Source organism: Monodelphis domestica, chromosome 1 (genome assembly GCF_027887165.1).
Source record: "Monodelphis domestica isolate mMonDom1 chromosome 1, mMonDom1.pri, whole genome shotgun sequence".
Lineage (NCBI taxonomy): Eukaryota > Metazoa > Chordata > Mammalia > Didelphimorphia > Didelphidae > Monodelphis > Monodelphis domestica.
In genome coordinates, this window is record NC_077227.1 from 391,878,003 (window position 1) to 391,887,902 (window position 9,900).

Here is a 9,900-nt window from a genome sequence, read left to right on the forward strand (position 1 = left end):
TGAAATAAACCTAATTTGTCCATAACCTTCACTTTTTTGCTTGTGTTTGTAGCAATGTCTTGCCTCAGATTTTATTATATTTGGTTTACTTAGCACAGATGCAGCAGTAAATAGCAACACCACTCCTTCTCAGTCCTCATCTATCAATGATATTTCATCCATGTCAACAGAGCAGACATTGGCTTCAGATACAGACAGCAGCCTGGATGCCTTGACAGGACCCATTGAAGGTTGTCGATGATGAGTTAAAAATTGCTAACTTGCAGTTGGAAAAGAACTCTTGATTCCATGCTTGTAAGTTCATGGAACCAAGCAGAGAAACTCCATGTTCTGCATGTCCTAGTCAGTGCAATGCCTGTGTTCTTACTCAGCTGTAATTTGATTGCCTGCTTGATGTTATAAAAATGAAAGCAATGCAATGTCTGACAACAAAAACAAAAATCACAAGCCAATCATAGAATATTTCAGGTGAGCAGTGATAGTAGGTGGGGAGGAAAACAGAATTGTGATATCAGCAGTGACCATGTATCTTTAGCAAACTTCTGGGCTTATACTCAGGTGCCATCAGAAGCTTGCTTTATTTATTTGGCCTTACTTTCTGGCCTGTCTAGCATTCAGATACATGGCAGGTAGGAGTCCAGTGATGCTCCAGACAGTATCTTTTTTCCAAGTCATTTCTTATTCCTGCTGAGTAATGTGGTGTCTACATAGGAGAAATAAATAGTCCTGTGAGGTAATCAGCTATTGTTGCCTATTTTGCTCTCTATCATAGTATGCTTCATTCTATGACTTTTTTCTTTCAGGAGAACAGGCATTTTAAAAGTATATATTAAATCATTTTTTAAAAGCAGTTGCTTTCCATGAATTTATGGCATTCAAGGCTGAGGATGAATTATTGTAATATGTGTGTATATATATATATGTATATCTATATATATGTTGATGTTGATGTTGACCACTACTCAAAAATATTTACAGGAACGTTCGTTCTTCTTAAATTGCTCTGTCCTGTGTTGATTTGTAAATTTGACTCTTCATTATGCCAAAGGATGTTTTGTTATATGCAAAGTCACATATTGACTTTTAAAAGCCTGTCCATTTTACTTATCCCTGATCTGCTAGTGCTCTAGATATCTAAGTTTGCAGTGCTTTAAGGAGATTTATATCTCTCAATACATATTGTTACAGTTATTCACAAAAGTATGATGGCACATGAATTCTTAAATCTATTATCTTCATCACTGATGCTTAGAGTAGATTTTTGCAACATTATATCAGGGAGGACAGAGTGCTGGACTTGGGGAGTCAGAAAGACCTGGTTTCTGATCCTGCCTCTGATGCTTACAGGCACACACATGAATGTGGCAAATCACTTAAGATTCTTGATCCTTAGTTTCTTTACCTGTTAAAAGCAGAAAGTAATCCACATAGTACATGTCTCCAGGTTCAGATATGATCATGTGTAGAAGATATTTGCAGATTTTAAAATGATACAGCAAATGCCTACTTTTTATGTGAAAAGTCAAATTGACTATTCTAAATGAAGAAAAACATTATTATTCCCATTTCATATTTTGTCATATTTCTAAATGGAAGATGCTTAGAATATTTTTTAGAAAGTTCTGGCTTTTTTTGTTAACTTTTCTGAAAAGTATACAAAGGAAATCTGTCTTGGGAGTTGCCTTTTTTTAACTAGCAAAATAATTATTGAAATATGACTTTGGGACTTGAGGAGGCATGCTGAACTACAGTTAATAAACTGGTAAGAGATTTTTAACTCATAATTAAACTGCTCACCTGAAAGAGATACTTTGGATATTATTAATTTGTTTGTGTGTGTGTGTGTGTGTGTGTGTGTGTGTGTGTGTGTGTGTGTGTGTTTGTGTGTGTGTGTATACACACACATACCAATATATGTCAAAGTTCATTAAGACACTGAGTATCTAAATGGCATTGCAGAAATGGAGTGAATTAAAAACAATTGCATTTCAATTATGTTGCTCATAATTTTTCTCCCTCAAGAGCTTGTTTTCACAAACTAATATCTTGTTTTTTAGTCATTTGGGAAGTTATTCGAACTGAGCATTTAGCAGAATGTGTTTCAAGGAAGTATTTTAGTAAGAAAAAGTCTGTATAAATACTGTGTAAAGATGAGATTTTGTCTACACCGGTTATGTTGTATGGTTGGTCTTATCACTGGAAACTGGAGCCTTTTGTGGAAAGGAAAACAAACTTACATGAATCTCTTGAAATCATTTATTCTGTATCAAATGTTACAAAGCAAACAAATTCAGCCAAGAATAAACACTTTGGTGACTAGGATTCCAACAGAAATAGCCAGTATAAAAAGTTATCATCAATTGTACTTAATGTATTTGAGGGGGGGAAAGGATCTCACTTTATATTAAGATAGCCCTTTTCTTAACATTTCTTATTTGAAGAGCAACAAATCCACATGCCTACATTTCTCTTTTTTTAAATGCACTTTAAAAAAATTGATGACACTTTGGTAACTTTTTTGTTTTGGAAGTTTGTCTGAACCCTGAAGCTTCAGAGGGCACTTTGTCCTACCACCTACCAAAGGATATTTGTGAGTGGAATCCATTGTAACTTGTCTGTAAATTATACCACTGCCCATTTATTTTAAGATGCAATTCCAGATGTTTCATTGACAAAGCCTACTATGATTTGGATGATTTCTATTGACATCATCTTTCTTCTTATATGTTACCATTGTGGTAGAATTCTGTGAATTTGCTCTACGTGGCAGATCTAAAACTTAAGACCCCAGTGCTGGAGGCAACATATTTTTTTCATAATGATACCTCACCTCATCCTATTCCCCAGATCCTGGGCTGACTGACCTGGTTCTCATACAATGTGAATTATTCTAGTTTGACCTTTTTTGACAGTTATTAAAGTTGGATAGCAGATTACAAATTTTGCATATCTTTTTGTTCTTTGTCTTGTTGACGTAATCCTTTGGGGACAGCGTTCTTAGAACAAAGGTAACTTAGAATAATCTTGGAATTCGAAATTTGGATTTTTTTTAAATTGGCTCAATTTTTAGCCCAAAAGAGAACAGTAGTTCTGTTCACATTTCACTTGCCTATTCCCAAGCATGGAAAGCTCTTGGAGCATAGTAGCAGGTCAACTTGACAAACATTAAGTGTGTACTATGTGCAGGGCACAAATCTTGGCATAGGGGCACAAAGACAAAATGAGACACATGCGCCCTCCCTCAAGGAGCTTAGACTGTAAGAGCAAGGGCCAGGGAAATCTGAAATACAGATTTATGTTTTAAACAGTGGTTTTTCTTGGCCCTAATCATTGGCATGTGAATTTCGGAGCAGTATAATGGAATAACAGCTAGGGGAGAAAACTCTTTATCTGTGGAATTCTGAATGTAACCTTGGTTTAATATTGTCCTTTGCGACAAGTTCATCTGAGTAACTTGTATGATGGCTACACTAAATCTGGTCATAGTCACTCATGACCAAACATACGTCTTGGTAATTAATATAGATAATCTTTGAGATTGTACATCCCCAAAGTAAATGGATTTATCTAAGTACTTATCATGTAAAAAATAAAATGTCTCTCCATTTGAATCAATGAGAACTCCTGAGGCCAAATTTTTAAATAAGATCCCTTTATTTGTACCTTTATTGAAAGGTATAGGTGGCAGATTTGTAGCAGCAGATTGTGACCTAATAGATTTCCAAGAATAGACTCATATACGCACACACTCACAATGTGTAGCCCCCTACCCCCTTCCAGGTGAAGCCTCCTTAAAAGACTGTGACCAATGGAGTGCTTGTTAGCTGTCATTTGTGTTTAGGACTTGCTGCTTAAAAACCCTAATGGTGCTTGCAGTTTTGCATATGAACCATTTCATTTTCTCTTTTTGAGGTACTTTAGGATGCTTTTAACATAGCATCATAGGCTTGAAAGGGAAGGGCAGAACTACCCCTTACCATCCCGGATAAATAAATATAGTATCTATCTTATTTTAAAATAAGGAGGGGAAAATATCTAATTATAAGCATGATGTAGATTTCTCAATTATTTTTGCTTGAAGATTAAAAGTCCAATTCCAGATAAAACAAACCATGCTTTTTTTCAATTTGAAAAAAAAAAATTCATCCAGAAATTAGCTGTTTGATCTGGTCCAGAAAACTTTCTGATTGTGTGTGATGAATTTAAGCATTAGTTCCCTTTCATAAGGTGTTTATTTCAGAATTTTAATCAGACATGATCCCCAAAATGAAATTACTGCATTGACATAGTTATTACTGATTCTATTTTGTGAAAATATAATTATAGACTTTAGAAAACCATTATGTTGATACACATTTTCCTTGATTTTATCAATGGAACGTAGAGCTATGGTCTATCTCCCTGTTAGTTTCTGTCATGGCCCCTATATTTTTTTGTATATACTACTCAGGTCATTGCTGCCACTTTTCAATTAAAAAAAAAAGGCTTTAAAGACAGATGTGGTCATTTTCTTTAATTGTGCACAGAGAGAAGTCAGATGGTGACACAGTAGCTGCTGCTGACTTTTTCTTGGTCAGAGAAAATTAAAGCTGGAAAGGGCGTCTAAGTCACCTCATTCAAATCCTTCATTTTAAAGATGAGGACACCCAAGGCCCGAGATTAATTGATTTCAATTCAAGACCACATCTCTGTTTAAACTGCAACAGAACCAGAACTAGATCCCAGATCTATTGATTCTCTGCTCAGAACTTTTTGAAATGAACACACATACATGCCTACAGACTTGTAGCCTCTCATTCTTTATTATGGTTCTGGGGAAAGGCTGTTTCAGAGATATCTGGTTGTTCAAAGCAGGAGGGCGGAGAATCTGCTAGAACCTCATGATTTCATTTTTCACTACTCCCCACAAAGGAAGATTTTCTGAGTCCTTATTCTAGCCCCCAGGGCCAACTGGGGTTCTTATTGAAGAGCAAAGGAAGGAAACTCACTGCAGGTCAGGTGTCCCCTTTCCTTTATCTTTTTCTGTCTATGACTTAATAGCTGCAAGCTTACAAGGGGACGAGCTTTAATCTTAATTGTAAAGCTTCATGAAAACAAAGCAAAGTGTAACTACACATTTAAAGACCATGTTCATTATGGGGTTTTGACAAACTAGAGTATGTAATTTATTCTTCACCTAATCACTTTAAATTTTTGCTCTTCTAAGTGTCACCTTCTCTATTCTCCCCCCAAATTTCCCCATGTGTCATCTTTAATTCTAGTGAAAATGATATGCCTTTGACTTTGTGCCCCATGTTTGAATTTCATAGAATCTCAAGAGTTGGAAGATGTCTTAGAGCTCATCTAGTCCAACCTCTAATTAAACAAGAATTCCCCTTTATTATATCCTCAACAATGGGCCCATCTATCCTCTATTTGAACATTTCCAGTGACTGATGTCGTACTACCTCACAAGCCAGCCTGTTCCAAGTTTCAACACTTCTAATTGCTTTAAATATGTTGAACCAAAATCTACTTCTCCACAACTTTCGCCCAGTGATTCTGATTCTGCTATTTGGAGCTGTCTGAAATTAAGTCCTATCCATCTTCCATATGATAGTCCTGCAGATATTTGAAAAAATTCAACACTTCTTCCCTTCCCCGAGCCAGTCTTCTTATGACTTGATTACATTCTACTTAATTACACCCCTCATATCCTGGTTGACTTTCTCTTGATGCACTTCATTTTGTCAGTGTCCTTCTTAAAATATGGCACCTAAAGCTAAAAGCTAAAACATGTCAGCTATTTAGAGTTTAGCAAGACTCTTGTTCTGAACCCTATGCTTAAATTAATAAAGTTCCTAAGGTTGTTGTTAGCTATTTTTGGCAGCCATATCACTTTTGACTCATATTGAGCTTGCAATTACCCAAAACTCCAGCTCTTTTTTTTTTTTTAATGTGAAATGGTGTTAAGCTAGTCTCTCTAGCATTATACTTGTGCAGTTGCTATTTTTTATTCTAAGTGCAGAACATTTTAATTTGTAAGCCTAGTCTTCCAGCCTGTGGGGATATTTTTGGATCATTTCTCAACCATCATTTTATCTCCTTCCCAAATTTGTGGATGATTTGTCCATCCATTGATTTGGTGAGCATGTCGTCCTTTGTCTTCACTCAAATCAAAATAAAAATATTGAACAAAGTATGCCTGGAGACAGTGGCCTATTTTTGTGAGTCAGATTCTGTGAGAATAACCTGAGGCACATTACTAGACTCCTCCCTTGAAGTTGATATTGAGTTTGACATAAATACTTCTTAGAATCCAAGTTTGGACCTGAGGAATCATCTATTCCTTCTTTTCTGAAGCAGGGGGAGGCAGTTGGGAGTCACCAGCTTTTGCTTTACTATCACACTCTATGTTTGGCTCTGACTTTTGTATAAAATGCACTTTGTTGTTGAATAGTTCAGCTCATCTCAGTGTATTTTAATCAGTGAGCAAATTGAGGAGGGGGCTATTGGGCAGATATAGTATTAAGCCCTAATACCAATTAATTTGTATTCAGAATTTTTGACTTTATTTTGGTTACAGTTTGTGATTTCAAAAGGAATGATGTGTGCTCTGAAGTCTGTAAACCCTGTAGAGTTACATGAAGTGGCCTATATTGTCTATTCCACTGGGCTTCAATGATGCTGCCATTTTGTCATTCTTGTTGCCTGTTCAGAACAAAAATGTTTTATGTGATGGCCTTGATGATTTTGTCTCATGCTGGATACAATTTCAAGTTTTACCACTTAAGACACGTTGTTTTTTACTGATGGCAGTTGTATTTCCTTGTTTTCATTTGATTTTAAAGTAGGCTAGAGTCTCATAAAGAATGTTGTCAATAGTTAAGTTTGAACTGCTAGCTATATCATATGAAATTTTATTTCTTAAAAGCCTTTTTAAAGAAGTAAATTATCTTACTAAAAACTGTTAAAAAAATAAATATTTGAATGGCAAACATTCAGCTGTCTGTGTTGTTTGTTTTAGCTCCTCCTCAAAGTTCAAGGTCCAGAATGTTTACCTTTATCTGTGATAATGTGGGCCATGGATTGCATGGATAATTTGAATTTATAAAGGATCCCCAAAACTTATTGTAGTCATTAGTATCAGCCACCATTCCTTTTTTTTTTACCAGAATAACTGATGAAAATAGGCAAATTATAATAATACCTCCATATCCTTTTAAAGGAGTTGTAATGATTATTAAACTGCTTAAGGCAGAACTTCCACCAAGCAATGAACCAAAAAACCAGAAGTAAGCCATACTGATTGACTGAACCCTACTCCAAAACAAACTGATATTGATTTCTCACTGAAATGCAATAACCAAACCCAACTTAGTTTTCTCCTTTACCATCTCTGCCTCTCCCTCAAAAGAAGATGTTTATTGAACTATATCAAATTTAAATTATCTGTAAAGGATTATCCCTTTAAAGCTGGAAGGAACCTCATCCTCTAGACCAACTTTTTTATTTTATAGTTGAAGAATCCAAGGCCTAGAGACAAGACTTGCCCAGGGCCCCAAATGTAATACTAGAGAAGATATGTGAACCTAAATATTCTGGCTCCAAATCCAAAATGCAGGTTAAATTAGTTAAAATTATGCAGCATATAAAATTATAGCTCATTGACAACCACAAAGGTTTACATAGTCAAAAGGACACTCAGTTGCTTCTGTGAATTATTTCTCCCTGGGGTGCAGGTGTTCCTGTTACCTTTGAATTATTCTGGGAATTTATATAAAAAAGTTGGCAAAAGCACTTTAATTCAGCTATCTTGGGGAATTCAACATAACATACCCCAAGTAAGGGAAGACAACTACCTGAATCTAGGGCTTTGTTTCTAAATAGGTCCTGGGATAACAAGCCTATTACCTCAGGAAATCCCACCCTCACCTGCAAATACATAGTAACCAAACCACTCCCATATTCATAATTTAAGAAAACTATACAAATGGAGATTTTGAACCTTTGACTTCATTCCCCAGAAGTCCTTAGTATTTCCCCAAATTCCCTATAATCTCTCCGCCTCTCCATGTTGGAGAGATCACATTATTGGTATTTAAGTGGATGTAAGCTCCTCCCATGCTTTTTTTTTTTACCTGTGACTGGGCTGAATTCAGGCATTTCTTTTGCTTTAGTTATTATTAATAAAACTTTATAAAATATAATATTTAGTTATTGTATATTAATTTTAATCTTTACATTTTTGGCTTACCACAAAGCGATTACAAAGTCTCAAAAATTTTTGAGCAGATAGCCTTACAGTAAAAATAGTAAGTTTGTCAGGTCACCACCTACCATGAGGGTCCAGTGGCAGGGTGTGCCTCCGCTCCTGCCCTGCTCTGCTGTTTCTCCCATCCATCTGCTTGAACCTGCATTCCTCACTGCTCTCAACCTAGTTTGGAGCCTCCTCTTGTGGAGATCAGAGCCGCCACGAGAACCTGCCAATCCCAAGCATTTTTTTTCCCACATAGGGTAACATAAAAATTTTTCTGTTCCAATCCCTTTTCACACTCCACATGTGTTTTTCTAGCCTGCCATAGCCATTTTTCAGCATGGAGAAAAGAACCCTACACCTTCTAATTTTCAAGCAAATTTTTTTTTAAGCTGAACCTGGACTCCTAGTTTAGAAGGTTGTTATTCAAGGTTTTTCACAGGGAGGGCAGAGAGTACAAATCAATGGATTTTAAAGTCAGTTTTGGGAAATAATCCTGTTTTTTCTTTCAACCCAAAAATGCCATTCCTTCATATGCAAAAAAAAAATAATATGTTGTCTCTCTCCAAATTTTGCCTTTAGGGAAGAGAACACCAAAGAATAGCTCTTAAAAACCCTTTAGTTTAAAAAAAAAACAACTTAAAAAAAAGTCTCTACCTTCAGTCAGGGTCTCCTTTTGTTTAACTTTTATTTAAGGTGTAAACTTGTTACAAAGCATGGCTCACTCTATGAAAGAGCAGTGCATTACCTATCTCAAGCAGCTCAAAGTTTTGGAGTGTCTTTTCTCACTAGTTTCTGGGTACCAGGATCCTTGCATTTAAGCTTAAATAATCCTGAGATTCAGAGGGGAGATTCATTTTCCTACATACTTTTGGCATTTGGGCCTGCCCAAACTCTACAATACCTCCAATTTGAGATCCCTCCATACTATATTTTGTGCAGAATTCTCCTTCACCATGATCAACTTTAGAGCTCTGACAAAAAGAAATGCAAATGGATGATAAGTATTGGGGATGGGGAAGGAAACTTTAAAAGAGATCTGGATTTTTTTTTTGCTATTTTGAATTTATTCTCCTCCTATAAGTGTCTATTACAATTGGGAAAAGGATTTTAACTGCACTGCCTGCCTGCACCTTCTCATTTGTTTATATTATTGTATTCACTGATTGCTTTAAAGTTTAATTTTTTAAGTTTGTTTGTATTAATCTAATGAATACCTTTATGTAATACTGAATCATTTTAAGCTACTATGTTTTGCCTATATTGATCTTTAATTTGTACCTTTACCTTTATTGAAGAACAAAATATTGTATAAGTCCATGAACATCTTGCCCAAACCCTTATCATTATATTATCAAAGATCATATGTTGCCTTTTTGAATTGACTCATAAATGATGATGGATGGACTTCATCAAAAGCTATATACAACCTTTGGAGAATTTAATGAGCTGAAGAATTTAAATTGTAATTTTAAGGGGCCTTCAGAAATAGTTTTAGATAACTAGTGGTTTCTGAATGGATGGTTTTTTTATTTATATATATTATAAAGAATGTTGTATTAAAGGTAAAAAGTTCATATAAAGCAAGAAGTCAAAAAGAGCTTCTGTGCATGCATAATAATTTTAACTCTTCAGTTTAATTTACTTCCACCAGAACACTCTAG

The 9,900-nt window shown here is 35.5% G+C and overlaps 1 protein-coding gene across 8 annotated transcripts in view; it reads left to right on the forward strand.

Moving 5' to 3' along the window:
* Positions 1 to 6,977, forward strand: part of MAPK9 (mitogen-activated protein kinase 9) — a 51,034-nt gene extending 44,057 nt beyond the window's left edge. For 4 of the 8 annotated variants that reach the window (XM_001371225.4, XM_007474174.3, XM_056811716.1 and 1 more), the window contains exon 12: positions 99 to 6,977. In XM_001371225.4, the coding sequence (XP_001371262.1) occupies positions 99 to 241 (143 nt within the window). In that variant the 3' untranslated portion in view covers positions 242 to 6,977. Of the gene's footprint in view, positions 1 to 93 lie in introns of all 8 variants that reach the window. The other 4 variants (XM_056811718.1, XM_007474175.3, XM_056811719.1 and 1 more) reach the window with 1 other exon arrangement.
* Positions 6,978 to 9,900: the final 2,923 nt, after the last annotated feature.